The following is an 18,413-nucleotide window of genomic DNA, read 5'->3' on the forward strand; positions in this document are numbered from 1 at the left end:
ACATTCTATTCTATTCTATTCTATTCTATTCTATTCTTATTTTTTTCCTTAGTGTGTGTCTTCCTTGCTTTACTATGCCTAAATGCCAAAATATTTCTGAATGTATGCACCTGTAAAGTTGGATTCACGACTATATTTGTTGTTTTTATGGTTGATTCTGTTCTAAAGCTGTGCCTCTGTGTCTCTGTTTGTCTTCCAGGATCAAACCAATAACAATGCATGGCCTGTAAGCAGCCAATCATGGCTCACAGGAAGAGGCCTGGGACCAGCGGGGGAAACAATATGGCCGCTCCAGTCCCCGCCCCCTGTCCCGCCCCTCATCCTACAGAACCACGTGACCTGAAAGCTCTCCCCCCTCGGTCACGCCCGGTCCGCTACCCCAAAGAGTCACATGATCAAAAACCCCTCCCCCGACCTTGTAAGGCACAATATTCTTCTCCCAAGTCCCAAGACTCGGGTCACAACCAACCAGAAGAGGATTTAGTGGCCGAGGTGGAAGAGACGCACTACTGCAGCCAACCAAACCCAGAGCTGGAAGACCAGCGGCCGGCAACACCCACTACGCCGGAACATGACCATGTCCAAGACGAGCACGAGCGGGCGGACTTCCACGGTGGAGCCGACAGCCTGGACGAAGACTCCAGCTCCGACTACATCAACAACACCTCAGAAGAGGAGGAAGACTACGATGATGGTGAGTGGGACGGTAAATTGTTTTGATTGTAACATACAGGAGTGGAAAGAGTACTAAAACATCCTGCTCAAGTAGAAGTACTGTTACCTTGCTGAAATTTTACTTAAGTAGAGGTAAAATTACCCGTGTAAAGTGTGAGTTCCTTTTTAGAAAAGACAGCATTGTTACATGTGATCTTGATTCTATTGTGATCTCAACTTTAATCGGATGAGAGGACAGAGTTCAAACTAGATTACAAAATAAAGTGCATAAACAAAGTAAAGCCAGATTTCTGTTCTCTTCTTTGCTGACTGTCACTGCGAATTTACGATGGTCCAGTTTCTGATGCTCATGGAGAGCCCACACACTTTATACTATGTAATGGATGTGATTTAAAATGTAGCTAAGTGCAATACTTAAGCAAAAACGTACTTAAATAAAAGTAAAATCACAGATTTAAAAAAAAAAGTACAAGTACACAAAAAAGCTACTCAATTACAGTAACAGGAGTAAATGTAACACAACTGTACACAGTGCAGTGGCAGATGAGCAGGAGCACAGAGTGACTCTCTAAATGAGCACCAGTGAGACACTGATAATTCTTTGCTTATTCGGATTTTGAATGAACAAACCTCAAATATTGAGCAATGTGTTTGTGTGTGATTATGAATCCCTCCAGGTCTGGCAGAGGAGGATGAGGGTGTGACTTACTACATCCGCTACTGTCCCGAGGACGACAGCTACCTGGAGGGGATGGACTGCAGCAGCCAGGGAGACTGCAACCACAGCCACAACCACAGCCACGGCCAGGGGGACTGCACCAGCACCACCCAGCCGGGTGGAGCCCACACCGACGAATGCCAGGAGGCCGTGGAGGAGTGGGTTGAGGAGGCAGAGGGAGACGTGGAGGCGAGGGAGGACGATTGGGTGGAAGACGAGGAGGGGGAAGGGGAGGTGAGGGAAGAGTGGAGAGAGGAGGAGGAGGTGAGGGAAGAGTGGAGAGAGGGAGAAGAGGAGACGAGGGAGGAGTGGAGAGAGGAGGGGCCAGTCAGAGAGGAGGAGTGGGCGGGGCGAGAGAGGCACAGGGTGGAGGAGTGGGGCGAGGGAGAAGGGGAGGTTCGCTGCGAGGTGGTGGAGCAAGATCCGGACGAACAGATATACAACGGACGGCCGGAACCCATCCTGGACCATCACCACCACCACCACCACCATCACCACCAGCCCAACCTACAGGACACTCTGCACCCCCGGCAGGTCGCTGGTGAGGAAGAGGAGGAGGCAGAGAGCGAGGAGTACTGCCCCAACGAGGAGGAAGATGAGGACGGCGAGGAGGAGGACCGACACGGAAGGGCCTACACTGGAGACTACTATGCCCCAGAGGACAATGGCAACTCAGTGCGGGTCTCTCCGTACCGCGGCCGCAAGGTGCTGGTGGTAGAGGGGGAGACGGGCGAGGAGGCGGAGGAGGACATTGACCAAATTGTTGCCGAGATCAAGATGAGTATGAGCATGGGAAGTCTAAGCAGCGGCACTGACCAGAGCCCAGAGGAGCTGGCACAGGACCCCGTGCCGGGAGACTACCCCCACACCAAGCCGGATGCGGCGCCCTACCCGCCGCCTCACCACCGCCACGACAGCAGGCCCAAGTCCCTCAACCTGCCCTCCACACGCCACAACAACCCCGACCTCCAGAGGGGCTTCAAGGTGCACCCACGCTCCCCCGAAGACAGGCAGAGATGGTCGCAGGAGCAGGTGAGCTATTTTTGGAAGAGGGAAAGGTTCAGTTGAGTTCAGCACTTTATTATCCCAGATGGGAAACTTGGCTTGCAGTCAGGAGTCAACACAAAATTTACAGTTCAACATCTACCAATACACCGCAGAGGGCATACAAAGAAATGAAACACAAAATCATCAGGTGTGATAACTGCTATAATAGTCACTTACTTTGTTTTTTCACTTGCTGTATTAGCATCCCTACTGGCTGTGACTTGCTCGGGTCAACAGAGAACATGAAACCAACACACTAAAAATCATTAAATGAGGAAACAAGAAAAAGATTTTACCCTGGTGTGTCTCAGAAAGACAGATTTGGTAGAATTTAAGATGGTGCATTCAATGCACAGAAAGGCCCGGATCTACCAAAGATTTGCGCCAGTGCAAATCGAATTGCGGGCGCACAAATCTTGTTATCTGTTATCTACTAAGACTTTGCACTTGAATCATTTGTGCTTGAAATCATCGGCTGATCTGGGTCTGCCGTTTTTTGCGCTTTGGACTAATTGCATAAGAATTTGTGGGTGTTCCAAGGCTGAGGCGCAAAATAAAGAGAGGGCTTTATGGAAACTGGCAGTGGACGTGATTTATCAAGAGCTGGTGGCCTTTATCATCTGATTGTGAATGGAATTTAAGACCTGGGAAAAGCATGTCGTATTACTTTGTGCACAGGATGGCTCCACAGAGGCTGGCTCTGACCCTGACTCTGTCTCTGGAACTGGCTCCCAAGATCAAAGGGGCACAGTCATCTACAAACATGCGATCATTAGATTGCATCACTATTACAATTCCCATTAGGTTTAAATGAGTATTTTGACTTACAAATGCACCATTTAAACCTCATTGTCAGAGTGGCAGAAAGCACACTCAATATGCAGACTACTACATAAATATACAAAGAGGAAAACTTGTGCGCTCTTCTCTCAATTTACCTGCATTATGAACCAGTGTCTCAGCGACATTGCCTTGATGAAAGCAATGCAGCTAAAACGTTTGTGTATAATAACTGTCATGACAATGGAGAGGTGTGTGCCGCTTCTCCAGCTATATTTAACCGTACACAAGGTATCCATCCCTCCCACACTGGCACCTACGTCTCAGTCAGGGTCTCCTGCAGTTGCTCCTCCAAGGGAGTTAGTGGCTCTTCTTCAGAGGAAACACCACTGGTAGCTCGCGTAGAGGCTTTATTGGTGGCAAGCGTTTTGGTTCACCTCCTCATACCATACCGGCACTACCTTTACCAAATTACACTTCTGGTGCCCAACTGTATTCACTTTATTTGTTATGCTGGTGATGAAACATAATTTCTTTGCAGCAGAGAACTCTTTGTATTCTCTGCCACCCACAATTCCAGAAATGTGCTCTTATTTTGCCCATCATTAAGTTGCCGCAAACGGGTGCAATGTTTGGCCCTTATATTCGCGTAGTCGCACTTCTACTTAATTATCTGCGCCTTCGCTCATTTGCATCCCCTACTTTAGTAAATACCTTGGTGGTACCAATTTCACCCACAATTACTTGCGCTGTGCCTGGAATTGCGACATGTTAGTAGATCTGGCCCAAAAACGTTTGGTCTTCCACATTAGACTGCTAGATCATGAGAAGGAGATCCAAGCATTTTTTCAGACTCTGATTCTCCCCTCCCTCCAAAAACGGCTCTCAATGATAAACATACTGCTGACTTTTAAAAGCCAAGATTGGTTGAATCCCCCACTTTAAGCCAGTGAATCAGGGAAGTACTGCACCGCTACTTTATATACAGAGAAAGGCACAAGGACGAAACGGAGGGAAAAGAAAAATGCTTAGGGACTTTAGGGAGTGAGCCTGCATGAAGAAAACAGTGCAGACAATACAGTCAGAGCCTATGCAGAAGATGTATAGCCAGAGTATTTTCAGGCTCCGGAGCAGACTCTTGCCATTGGACATGATTAAAGGGAGATTTGTGGCGAGGAGATAGAGATGAGTTACTGGTGACATGTTGCTTATTGCCATCCAGAGAATAGCTGGAGCCTTCCCCCTCCCCCATGCCACCTTGAGATCTCCCCCTCCTCATCTCTTCCTCTCACAGACCTAGAAACACACACACACACACACACAGACACACATACCCAGGTTCCCGATCTTCTAAAAGTCAGATGGTGAGAGGAGGAGAGAGAGTGTCTCCTGCGGGCAGCATGCTGACACACACCTGCTCCACAGTGTGCACATGTGCATGCACATTCTTTGTGTGTGGCACATTGGTAGCAGTGAAGTGGGTCAGACAACAAAATTAGATTAAACTGGAAGCACGTACAGTACGCCGTAGAGTCAGATGACTCACAGACTCAATCATTTAGTCCTCTGTTATCAGATGAAATGTTCTGTCGGGCTCTTAGTGCACCACTGTAACGTGACCCTTCAATGGACCAGGACAGCAGTGAATTTAATGAAAGCTTTACTGCTCAAAGATTGTCCTTACTTTGCTGCACACAGTGGACCTAAAAGATTGTTGATGTTAGAAGAGCTGCAAAATACAGGGAGCTCAGCACTGCACATGTCGTGTTGGTATGATGTGTTAGAGGAAAGCAGAGTACATTGCACTGTACACTGTACAAGTATTTTAAGTTTTAAAGGTGCTACGTGCAGCATTTTTACTCATCAGTTACATTCATTGTGATGCCTTGGTATAATCACTGTAAACAAATGAGCCCATGGCCACATTTCCCATAAACCCAATTTGGAGATGATTTATTGACGTAAAAATGTTATATGTAGCTAGGGCTCAGCGATACAGACAAAATTAATGTCAAGATAATTGAAAGAAATGATTTCAATATCTATTTATAACGATATCTTGCTAACATATACAAAATCATGCTAACTAATCAAATTGATGTTCATCGCATTGATTTGCATGGTATAAAGCTTGATAAAACTCTGCTTTTAAAATCATATTCTCTATTTGTATCTACTATTTGTTTCAGATGGAATTTTTTTGGCATTTGAGATTTTAATTAGTATTTGCTTTTTCTCATTCATTTAGAATTACAGAATTGTGTTTCACGATAACTCAATATCATTATTTCTTTATTGAAATATCATATATGATAATACTAAATTATTGGAGAAGAATAGATTCCAGCAACACTTGCAGTACTGGGAACAAACGTTTATTAATAAAATAAAAATAAATACTAAATTATTGCCCAGCCATTAAAAATGGCTTATTTGATAAAGGTGAAGGTGTGTGCAGAGGTTTAACTGGATTCACTGGAGAGACAAGGTCTTCCTCTACACGGATGCAGTTTTGTAGAGCGTAAAGGATTAGCATTCCATCCCGCCAAACAACAAAATGAATCTGATTAATTTAATGACTGTTTGCACAACTGAGTCAGGGAACATGCTGAATACTGATCCAGACTTTGGATTCAGCTCTCTATTTGGAAAGAGGGCCAATAATGTCATGTCTGTGGTAATTAATTTCAATTCCAGATGCACAACAGCATGGCCCATTTCTTTGAATTTCACCTTCGTACTACTCATTACTAACATGCCAAAGAGGAAGAAGTTTCATTACCAGGAGGATTTCATTTCAACTAGTAATACATTATACAATTTAATGTTGTAAGAGTTGTTACAAGAGGGGCTACAAGATGGCTGTCTAGGGGAATAACTCTAAATGCGTCCTCTCTAACAAAAGGTGTAGCCTTTGTGCTGCATGTGTATGGAGCCTACGTGTTTGTGATGAGAGACAAGAGAGAAAAGAAAGGGCTTGCTGGAGTATAAACGGCAGAGCTTACTACTTGTCGGCTTACGGCAGTACCAGCACAAGCACGCTCCACCATGAGCAACCAGCTCCTTCTGTTCTTCTAATGAACAATCCTCCGTTCAGAGTTTTGTTTTTTAGGTTAAGACATCAAACAAAACAAGTCTGGCATTCAACAAAACAGGCAGGCAGGGGCAATCAGTCCAGAAGATTTGCACATTTCAAGCACATATTCATAGCAGGCCAACTCACCTTTGAGTCACATGACTTTTCCACCAATTCAAACATCTACTACCCATTCCAATCAGCCAGCATCAGAAAAAGAAAGAAGAGAAATGTGCTGCTTGTGATTGACTTGTGTGCCTGTCAATCAATTTGTGCTGAATTACTCCTGTTCTATTGTATTTTATAGTATTGTATAGTATTCTGTTCTGTTCTGTTCTGTTCTGTTCTGTTCGGTCCTGTTCTGTTCTGTTCTGTTCTATTCTATTCTATTCTATTCTACTCACACCTGTCCTCTGTTGACTTCCCAGGTGAGCAACGGTGCAGAGCAACCCAGAAAACAGCAGCGCTCCGACCTCAACGTTCCCCTAGAGAACAACAATGTACCAGAGGTAAGATAATATTGGATTTTGTGTTGCAGTGTTCCTTCATTAGCCTTTAGATTTGCACAGCAAGGCCTAGATTTTACATTTTAGACAGATAATATTGTTTATTTGTGTGCGTGTGTGTGAGAGAGAGAAAGGGAGACTGTCTGAGTAAATGAGTAATTGTGTAATTACAACCTCAGCTCATGTCCTTCTGCTTACGGCGTGATAGCGTACTGGTAATTGAGCAGCGTGTCTCCTTACTGTTTTATGAGAGCCATTTTTCACCCAGATGTCTGCAGTGGATGTTTCCTGTTCAGGCTCCGCCCACACCTCCCTGCCCACAGGCGGAATAAACTCCGGCGAATGTGTCGACTGTGTAGTGAGAGGTCAGAGGATCCATTAGCAGAGAAGGCAGCAGGATGAGTGTTTGTATCTCAGCAGAACCCACTCAGCCTTCGCTTTCTCTGGTCACATGAGTCACTCCGACACGGCTGCAATTCACAGCTCTCTCTGCAGCCGTCTCCTCTAGCTTCCTCCTCCCTCCTCTGTATCCTTCCTCTTCATCAGTTCCACAGGAGTGCGATCTCTCTACACCTACTGTCGATGTGCCCTCGAGCAAGACACTTGAACCCAAGCGCTCCACTGAAGCTGCTCAGTGTGCGACAATAGAAGACGCGGGATGCTCATGAATGCCAAAATAAAATAAATTGTAAAAAATACAAATTTGAGGCAGCAGGGTTTAGGCCCCTTGAAGGCAAACATCCCCCCTGCTGAAGCATTCTGGAGCAAGACATTTAATCCCTACCAGCTTCAGGGTGGCTGTTCTGTTGCTGAACCTGCACTCTGACGTCTCTGGAGGGAGGGCCAGTGAAAAGAAGAACCCAATAAAGTGTCACATTATATGATTATTGATTTCTAATGGGGGATCACTTGTTTCCTGCCTTTTTTGTTCCTGACCACATCCCTGATTCTGCTCCCTTTCAAATTTACTCATCTCTGCCAGCGGTTCAGCCTTCCCTACATCCAGAGAGACATTAAAAGAAGATATGTAAATGTTAAAGTTATCTTGTGTATGGTGTCATTGATCTTCTAAGCCACGCGAAGGTGTTTGTTTTACATCTCAGCAGTCCAGAAGACTCACATTTTACCTGACAAACAAGCCCAAATTTCATTAGCTTGGATTAGTCGTGAAAACATAAAACCATGTTTCCGGTATCAGGGTGGTTTTCTGTCGAATATGTTAAGGAAAGCAGCAGTTCTTTGCCTAATGTCACAGCTTAAATTGACAATCATTGGAGTTTCAACTTTGACAAACCTCACAAGCAGAACGAAGCCTTGAGTTTCACCTGTGTCGTCATGTTTGTCATCTGTTGTATGTTCTTGATTGGTTTCTTTGTCAATGGGGAGTGTAGAGACATGCTGAGTTCACTGTAAGCCTGTTCTCAGAGCTTCATCCATCATCATAGCCTGTTTTTGTTTTCCAGCCAACAAAGAAGGCTGCGTCGTTCCCCAGCTTCGTTGATGGTAAGTTAATCCGTCTCTACACCTGTTTGGTGATGAAATCAAAACATCCTAATTGCATGGAATGATTCCAAGGATTTCTTTGCTCTCAGTCTGGCCCATTACAGCTTTGATATGAGTCTTCCAGCGCTTTCTCTCTCTCTGCCTGAGAGCTGTCTCTGGGCAGATGCTAGACCTAATGATGTGAGAGAACAGAGGCTTAGCTGCCTCTCTGTTCCTCAGATCATGACAGTGCATTGTGTCCCTGAGTGGGTGTCTTAGAGTCCACATCTACATATCACAGAAGCAGATTAATCTCAGCCCTCCCTCCCACCTGCACTGCACTTTCCTCAGCTCCCGGCTCTCACACACTACCAGCGGCCATCTTGCTGCTCAATCCCTCCCAACCTGTTCCCAGTGTCTTCCATGAAGCACGGTGTTCGGCTCTATTTATCCACACAGCACATTTACTGCGGTGATTACAATGCCCTCTCCACCCTGCACCCGTTCCCCTCAACCTAACAGCTCTCTGTTCTTCTCCCTTTCTCCCCATTAATCACCCTGTTTTCTTCCTCTCCCTGGCCCAGTCCCAGGCCCCTGTGAGCCGGAGGATCTGATTGATGGGATTATCTTTGCTGCTAACTACCTGGGCTCCACTCAGCTGCTGTCTGAGAGGAACCCCTCCAAGAACATACGCATGATGCAGGCCCAGGAGGCTGTCAGCAGGGTCAAGGTACTCAAAAACACTCCCACACGCAACTGCACTGACATACAGACACATACACACATGCCCACACACACATGTTGTGTGGTTTTTTTTTTGCCTGAAGATTTCTAAAGGAAGCCAGAATCATGCCTGGCAACGTACTGCTCTCTAGCTGTTCAAATTCGCAATGAAACTGCATTTTGAGAGCATCTTTTAATTTGATATATTTCCTGTTGAAACAGGATATCATGGTGGGACATAACGCAGGGAGGGATCATTCAAAAGTGTAAAGCAATGGGATATATAGGGATAGTTAGGGAGAGAGAGGCAGTTCTATTTGATGGGATGGGCAGAGGGGCGGGATTGTTCAAAAATCTGTGATGGTTTTATTGGTTGGAATTTCTATGTACACAAGTCACTGCTAAAGATTTTGCGTTTTCCAGGAAGTAAAAGTCATTAGATTTTGATATAACAATACAATAAAATATATATTTTTGTTATTTTTGGGGCATAAATTGTTAAATAGGCGTATCTGTGATAGTTAGTCTGTTAGTTAGAATTAGCTAAACAGGCAAAAAAGTCATTTTTCATATCAGTGTGACTAAAATGAATAAGCTGTCATTTTCCCATTCTGCTGTTATGTTTCTCTGGTAGAGTTACATACATTTAGATCAGGCTCTTTGGCAGCCCTTGGCGATATTCCCCTGTCTGATTCTCAGCTCGCCTTTAGAGGATTCTGAGTTCTTGTGCCACGTTGTGTTTGTTTACACCGCAGGAGACGGCGTCCAATCAGCACTGTCGGTTTGCTGTCCTGTTCTGTATGAATGCAAGAGCATTTTTATATGATGGCAGTTCCCTCTCTTCTCGCCAGAGGGCCAGTGTAATGCTACAGTCCCCTCGTTGTTGTTTAGGCCCCATTGGTAACGCTGTCATAACACATTGACACCCTGCAGAGGAAATATGTCCAGCAGCTTTACATGGCTAATATGTTTGATCGTTTTAGTCATACAGTATCTGAATACATTTCTCACATTACTGTACATATCCTGCAGGGAGAAATAGATGTCGCTGCCTTTAAGCCATTTGCACAGACTCAAGCGAACAAGTGAAACTGTAGAGAGTCTCTCTGTGATCACGAGGCGGTATGAAGCATCTGCTGTTTCACCAGACAGCAATACTGTCCCTATGATTACTGTTTTATCATTGCCGCTTAATAGTTATGAGGTATTTTTAGTTAAACTCAGGTCCAGATTGCTCCTTATTAAATGTTTATGGACATCAATGCTGTTTGTGTCTACAGCAAAGCAGTTACAGTTGTATATTAGGCATGAGTGGTCTGTCAGGACAGCTAAAGAACTTGGCCAGATGGGGCTGTGAGGCATGTGTTTGACACAGCCGGCTGGGTAATGGGACTGCTGGCATGCAGACCTTATATTTCCCTTGCTGACACTCGCTCCCTGCTGCTCACTAATACGGTTCTGACCATGATGTTCCAGCACGGTTTCAATGAAATCTCATGGATGGTACCAGTGCAGTGCAGTGGAGCTCAACACATATTACTTTTGATTAGCTTGATTGTTTTCGCTCATCACTGTTAACCACCTACAGCGCATGTGTTCAGCAGGGATATTCCAAACAGCCGTCCAGCATTTCCCTCTCTGCAGAAAAGCCAGGCTTTCAACTAGCTGGTGTCTGATTGCTTTTGACATTTGGCCATGGATACACCCAGTGTCCTCCTGCCAGCTAATCTTTTGTGATCACCAAACGTTATGCCATGTCATAAAATGTTGGACTTGTTGTGTGGTTGTGGTCATGAAAGTATATATCGCCACATGATGACATGATGAAATGGTGATGTGTTTTTTTTATCCAGACACAGTCTCTTTTATCTCCCTCTCATGTCAACACGAGCTTGGCTGCGTTTCTAAATATTAAATGACCTGCCCTGTAGTGGTCCACTGCTGCTCTAACACGAGTCTGCTTTTAGGAAGACACACGCTGTAATGAGGCTTGCTACTGAGGAGACGGATGCATGTGACTGTGGTCGCTCAGTGGGATAGGTCAGCAATTACAGAGATGCACAGAGAGAGTATGTATATGTGTAGCTCAAAACGCCAGGTCAGGTTCCTTTTCAGTTTTGTGCATTACACCGGCTCATAACAGTGTTGCAAATGAGCTGAAACAGCTGAAAAATTAAATAGCAGTCCATAGTTTCAGTGAATCAATCCACATTGACAGCCTGTGTCAGCAAATACTGTCGTTTTGGCCTCAAAAATTAGTTTTGTTGTCTTCAGTGACATTTGGCAGGTGCACCTCACCTCCAAACTGGACTAATACTTCCTGTATTCCTGTATTCCCTAACCCTACGATTAATAAACCTGTAGGCTAGCTACAGTTTGGTGGAGTGGTTAGTAGAATAACTTGCAGGTGGACCTATTCTACCAGATAATTTATGGTGTAAATTAAGTCAGAATTTATTAATAGTACTTTTTAGAGCATTACGCTGTATTATGATAAAGAATAAAGTCATAGTTTTTCTAATTATGATTTAGATACACATTTTCCTGAAAAAAGGGAAAAAGACTCAGGAAAAGATTGCTAAATCAAGTTAATGCCACACTGGAAGCTGACTGGTTTCTGTTTTGTACCTCAGTGACACAGTTCGGATCACGTCAAGACATTTTCCAGAGCGATGTCGTCAGCTGTTTCCTTGCACTATGTTAGGAGGCGGTGTTATGACACAGAGACACACTCCCTAGTCCCCTGTCCTTCTGTCTGCCTCAGCAGCCATAAGACTCAGGTGACTTGAAGTTGGCCTGTGGCCAGCCTTCACCCTCTGGCCTGCTGGCTTGTCTCAGTCTAAAAGCCCTCCTCCTCAGAATGTGGATGTTGGCTAGCACCGCTTCACACTTCTCCAATCTGTGTTTTTTCTCTCTCATGCACACTTTCCCTTCCTACAAAAAGTCTTATGAGTATGAAACCATGGCAACAGTTAGCTATCACCTTTTTGTGTTTTTTGTTCCTTGGTTTAGGTCCATGGAACAAGAAGTTGCTCATTCTGTCTTTGATTTGTCCCTCATGTGTGATTGAACAGATTGATCGTACGGCAATTGACATTTAATCTCTGACATTGAAATTGACACTTTAATCTTTGTCTGCACACAAAGCACACATGCAGTACTGTGCAATCGCGTCCTTATATTTGCTCCAAATCGACCCAGACAGACGCACACACACAGCCACGGGAAAGCAAAGATGTTGTCCTTGGCATTTAGACCCCGTAGTGCTGAACTGAGCGAAAGGGAACACAGTACGCCAGGTAAATCGTAACAAGCCTGTATGGTTTATTTATGCAGATCTTTTCGGCGTGATGCTCACTCCTATTGATGTAATATTTATGCAGCTTCATCGCCCACTCACTCTTTCCTCCTGTCTATCTCCCCTCTCGTCGGCTCCTCCTCGGCAGAGCACTAGATGCTGCTGAAAGGCTCAGATGTCTGCTGATCACGGAGGAGAAAACCCTCAAAAGACTCCTCGTCCCCTTGGGGCGTTTTTTCTCTGCTCTCCCACCCACATTGTCTCGCTGGTTACAACTCGGCACATCCAGTCTGACACTGGGAAATGTACCTTAGGTCAGGATCATTCTCCATAGAGACAGCTCAGTTTGAACCTGACACAGCGGGGCCACCCAGCCCAAGGTCTAAAGATTACCATTGTCAGTACAGAAGTTCAACAACTGTAGGACCCGCAACGAGACTGGAATTACTTATGAACTAAGCAAGCACGCTGCTTGTGTAAAACACCGCTCCCATCTTGATCCAGGTTGTTCAATTCTGAAAGTCGTGACTAGACCTTGTAATTTTTCGATGTTGCCCCAAGGACAAGCCCCGAGCGCACAGTCTAAATCCTCGCTCTGAGCTCCATCCCCTCCCCTGCCTCTCTGAGTTGTGTTGATTGTTTTCCACAGAAAGTCTTTTCTGGTAATAGCGTTTAGACTGTGACGCAAACATGGACGCTGATAAGAATAGTCTCCGATGGGACGTCTGTAATGCTTTTAGACGAGGGAGGCTTTTCATCTGTCCCCTTGTTAGTAAATGAAAACCTCTGCACATGTAACCAAAGACCCCTCAGATCAGGATGTTGAACTGATAAGAAGAAATAAACACCTACAGCTTTATTTAGATGTCAAGAACACAGGAACAATGTCAGTTCATCTTTGCACGCTTTTTGATTTGTTGTGTTTAAAGGAAAAAAGAGCAATTATTACCCTCTGTAATTGCTGTTTTGATTTGTATCTGACAACCAACACGGCTGTGCCATCGCTATCTCCGCAAACACACACACACACACACACCTGCTCTCTCACTCTCTCTCTTTCTGTCTCTCTCTTTCTCTCTCTTTCTGAGACCAACGATAGCACACCTGCTGTTTGGTTTGGGGTTTTACTGTCTTACTTTCTTTTCTTTACCTTCTTTATTTCCTCCTCCTCCTCTTCCTCCTCTACCTCCTGTTTTTGGTGCTCCTGTATCTGCTGACCCTGTCCCGTCCCAACGCCTGCCTGCCTGCCTGCCTGCCTGCCAGAGGGTTCAGAAGGCTGCCAAAATCAAGAAAAAGGCGGTGTGTAAAAATCAGATCGAAAGGAAGACCTATGGCCACCCGCACTCCACCCTCACTTTTCCTTTCTCATTTCACTTGTGTGTGTGTGTGTGTGTGTGTGTGTGTGTTTCTGTGTATCCCGTCCCGTCTTCCTCTCGCACACTAGTCACGTTCATACATCAGTTGAATGTGGAAATATAATTCTTGGTTGATTGACTTGGACAGTGTTTTAAGGCGTTGGCCGACTTTGAAGCCAAATTTATCTTAGTCCATACACAGAGCGCCATATCTTCACACTCAAAACCACATCGACATGAATTTATATGCGACCACTGTGACCATAAGGTGGCAGGAGAAGATTAGTCATCGGGACACCATGGGTGAATCTCTAGACTGTATTACAAAGCCTTGTAAAAGTATTCAGACCGCTTGACGTTTTGCACATTTTATTGTGCTATTAAGTTAATGCAAAAATGTATTTATTCAGGAGTTCCCTGTTCTATCAAAGTGAAAATAAATTGGTAGAAATGTATGTGAAAGTATAATTAAAATATCAGAGAAATCTATTTTTCATGAGTATTCCACCCCTTTGCTTTGTTTGGGAAAAACTGCCATACTAGCAAAAAAAATGCTCAGCATTTCAAATCATCAATTACTCAGATGTCATATTTACTGGTTGTGAACAATATTTTTCTTTCAAACATTTTTTAATTTGTCTTTCTTGCTAGCAAAGCTGAGGCCAGGTGCCTTCACTAGATCTTAATGGGACTGAATGGGATTTTAGGGTGCAGGGTGGACTCTCCATCAGAATTCTGAAGGACAGTATGGGATACATGGTTCATTTATGGATTACATTACAGTCCAGTCCTAATGATGTACTTATAAAGGTGTAACAACACAGTGTAAGTACAAAATGTAGAAAGGCTACGTACTAAAATAAGTAGTTCTAGTACATCAGTGTTGTGAGTGAGTGTAAAAGTGTTCTACTCTTTTCTCCTGTAATTGAGCGCTGGATTTATCTCTATTTGGAACAATCTTTTTCAAGAGAATATACTCACAAACCCACAAATACGCCATTTGTACGAGAGCCCATATTAACACTGTAAAGAAATGTTAATGTAAATTAAAAAGAGACACAACACTGTTTAAGTCAAGAACACAGCGGGAAATGTCAGCACATCACTCAACCCAATGCAAAATTTATGTCAGGTGCTAGAACTATTTTTGTAAACACTTATTTTTTGGACACTTTGCACTTATTGTTGCTACACCCTGGTGAGTTTAATTATGTATTGGGGAGATTTTCATTCAGTACAAGCACAGTATTTTTGGTTGATTACAACACTTCCATGGATTAATTTTTTTTTTTATTCCATCTTCGTATCTCACTTTTCTACACTCCACTGATGCTGAGATACAGTGTAGAGAAGGATCATCTGTAAAAAACTCAGCTCTGTCTGCATTTTGTGCTTGATAATATGAGTAAGGAGAGCTTAAAGAAAAAATCCACCCTAAACAGTTTAAAGAACAGATATTGGTGATGTAGCTTCCATTTCTGGTCCCATTTTGCTGTTTGGTGGTGTATTTTTCTTAGTCCTGTGGATAACTGGCCAAGTGTAGATAACGTGAAGTCGTGTTCGGATATTTCCAGCACAGCTACAGTGGAGTTTGGCAGGAAATATCAGTGGTGAACATCAGGTTTTGGTGTCAGTCCCTCAGAATTAAAGAGAAAGGGCTTCTTTCTAGACTCACCATTTTGCACCAATGTTCAACAATCATACAAGGAGAAATTCATCGTAGAAGAGGAAGAGATACTGATTTCTCCACTGACAGAAGCCTCAATAGACCAGAATGCAATGCAGCCATGACACATGTTGCATTTTGAGTAAGGGCCGTGGCCGCGATCATAGACAAGCCCCAGTGTTCACAAAATAGTTGGCTGGCTGGCTATATTTCTATGCCCATTTGCCCACATTTGATTAAAAACAAGTTCACATTCCTTCTTCGGGGGTTGTCGAAAGGCATTCTGGGAAACTTCTACTTCTGAAGTAGAAGTAGACTAGGCAAGTTGAGGGAAAGTGGGTCCACCAAAAAAGTAAATTACAACACTTCATCAGAAAATAACTCATGGAATGCTTTGAACATCATAAAAAGATAATATCTCGCAGTGTAAAAGTATCTGAGGGTGGATTTTTCCTTTAATGAGTTTCATCCCATGGCTGTCTACTCTGCAGCTCCTGTGTTGCGCTTGTAGAAACCCTCAGTGAAAAAAAACATGAAGACCATAGACTACACACAGGAGGGGAAAATGTTTTTATTTCTCACATCGTCATACGCTTCATAGGAGTAAAAAAGGAAGTACTAATGAATGTTATTAACCACATCCTAAAATAAACGGTGCACAATTCATTACATTAAATATTTCATTACAGCTATGCTTATGTGCTTTAATAATATTTTTAGGACTGCTGCCTCATTTTAAATGCATCAGGCATTTTTTAATTAAGCAAAATCAAACATAATTTCATTAGTCTGCAGTGCACAGCGATTAGAGGGAAATGTGTGCAGGCTTGTGCTGTGCTGAAGCTGCATGGCATTCGCTGGCGTAACAGCCAGCTGGTAAGGGTTTAGTGCTAAGCTGTTTCTTGTTGCAGCGCCAGCTCACCGTCCCCACGCCAGGCCAGCTGATGTGAACTAGCACCACTGCCAAACAACTGTCCCGCTCGCTTTTTATGCCTTTCCCTCCTCACCTTTAGGCTTAACCCTCTGTCCCATCCAACCTCCCAGCTATTACCTAACTGAACCCCAAATGCAATGTATGCATGCACCGTTGCGAACATGGCTGTTTTCATTTTGGATATTCTAAAATATCATTTACTTACACTACTAGTCAAATGTTTGGACACACCTGATTGAATGTACTATGTTTTTCATTCTCTTAAAGCCATTTTGATCCAAAGGCTTATGCTTAAATGCTTGAAATTTGTTTCTTAGACAAATATAAATAGTGAAGTTGATGCCTATGTATGAATTGTGGCTACTTTAAAGAATCTAAAATATAAGATAGTTTTGATTTGTTTAAAACTTTTTTGGTCACTGCATAATTCCATTTGTGTTATTTCATAGTTTTGATGTCTTTACTATTATTCTAAAATGTGGAAAATAGTCTAAATAAAGAAAAATGTGGTTCGTCCAAATTTTTGACTGGTAGTGTAGATCGAATAAAGACATTAGATAGTTGAGAATTGTTATATATCAGAAGGGGCAGCCTTGATACAAGGATCTTTGTACAGTCAAAGCACTTGAAGTCTATGTAGAGCAAGGAGGCGATCTGACCAACCCACTCTGCTGTTTGTGTCTCGGTTTACTGCAGAGCCCAGACGGAGATGCTCAGACGCTCACTGAGGTCGACCTGTTCATCTCCACCCAGAGGATCAAAGTTCTCAATGCAGACTCACAGGTGAGTGCCAGCAAGCACAGAAGACATTACATATTCTATTTGGTGGACGTGTTTATCCAAAGTGTCTTACATCACCTGTGGGAATCAAGCCCTTAAAGCAGTATTCCACTTAGTTTTAACATGGGGGTTATTTGGCACTTGACCGCCATGAAAACCAGAATATAAACTACTAACCAAGATGGGATGCAGCTGGGATGAGTTTGTAGCATTTGTAGTGTTTCAATGAGGCCACGAAAATAGCCTGAAAACTTACATTTAACATGTTTGTGAACAGATTCAACAACATATCCCGCTTTTAAGACAATAAAGCAGTAATTGTTCGGTCGTCATTTTGCATTTCTATTCTTGGTGTACACTAAAATTGGTATTCAAAAATAAAAGTAGATCTGGTCTCCCAAACAGGAACTATCTCTCCTAAATGGTATCCCTTCGCTATGTTCTCTTCTATCAATAAAAATGCTATTTGGCAAAATTATGTTCTAAAACGTTTGACCAACAGTCAATTGAAAATTACAGTAGCGGGATCTGTTGTTGAATATGTTCACAAACATATTAAATGTCAGTTTTCAGGCTATTTTTGTTATGCTAGGCTATTCAAATTAATGGGAAGTAAAAATCTGAACGCTACAAACTTCCAAACGTCCAGCTGCATCCGATCTTGGTGAGTAGTTTATATTCTGGTTTTCATGCCGGTCAAGTGCCAAATAACCTCCATGTTAAAACTAAATGGAATATCACTGTAACCGACAGTGTCAGTGCCATACTTTAACTATTGATCTACACAAGGCCCTATACAGAAGGAGAGTGGGTTTTCGAGTGTGTGTTGGTGTCTGCTGACTATCGACAAATGCTCCTGTCATGACTTCACCATTGACGCACATTCCTTCTCCTGACGTTCCATCACAGATTGTAGTATTTGTTTGTTTAATCTGATGATGTATTTATCAGAATTCCCTTTGAGCGAGGATAAGAATAGATTTTGTAAAGCCAAAAAGCTGCGTGAACATCTGTCCATGGAGGGTGACTCAGAGAGAATGTAGACTGCAAGCTGTTTGATCGCAGAGCTACAGTAAAGAAGCAGATATCTTGTGTTCAGTATGAGAGTATTTAATAGTTGAACATTTGTATGAATATCCCAACAATGACTACGGATGGGACGATATTAGGGCTGCAGCTATCGATTATTTTAATAATCGAGTATTCTATCGATTATTCCATCGATTAATCGAGTAATCGGATAAGAAATACTTTTGCTTTATTAAAGAGCAATAGTAAATATACAAAAGAGAAAAGCTGTCCGCACGAAGCTGTCCATACGACACTGTGATTTACTGAAAACGAGGTGAAATAATAATTATTATTGATATTTA

General features: G+C 43.3%; 1 protein-coding gene across 1 annotated transcript in view; it reads left to right on the forward strand.

The window, feature by feature from the left end:
* The first annotated feature begins 219 nt into the window (after positions 1–219).
* The window catches only part of apba2b (amyloid beta (A4) precursor protein-binding, family A, member 2b), a 28,829-nt gene continuing 10,635 nt past the window's right edge, over positions 220–18,413 (forward strand). The window contains exons 1-7 of the mRNA XM_071905915.2: positions 220–694; positions 1,353–2,425; positions 6,725–6,805; positions 8,266–8,305; positions 8,869–9,014; positions 13,569–13,604; positions 16,957–17,043. Coding sequence (XP_071762016.1) covers positions 220–694; positions 1,353–2,425; positions 6,725–6,805; positions 8,266–8,305; positions 8,869–9,014; positions 13,569–13,604; positions 16,957–17,043 — 1,938 coding nt within the window. The remainder of the gene's footprint in view (positions 695–1,352; positions 2,426–6,724; positions 6,806–8,265; positions 8,306–8,868; positions 9,015–13,568; positions 13,605–16,956; positions 17,044–18,413) is intronic.

The sequence above is a fragment of the Centroberyx gerrardi genome, chromosome 1 (assembly GCF_048128805.1).
Source record: "Centroberyx gerrardi isolate f3 chromosome 1, fCenGer3.hap1.cur.20231027, whole genome shotgun sequence".
NCBI lineage: Eukaryota > Metazoa > Chordata > Actinopteri > Beryciformes > Berycidae > Centroberyx > Centroberyx gerrardi.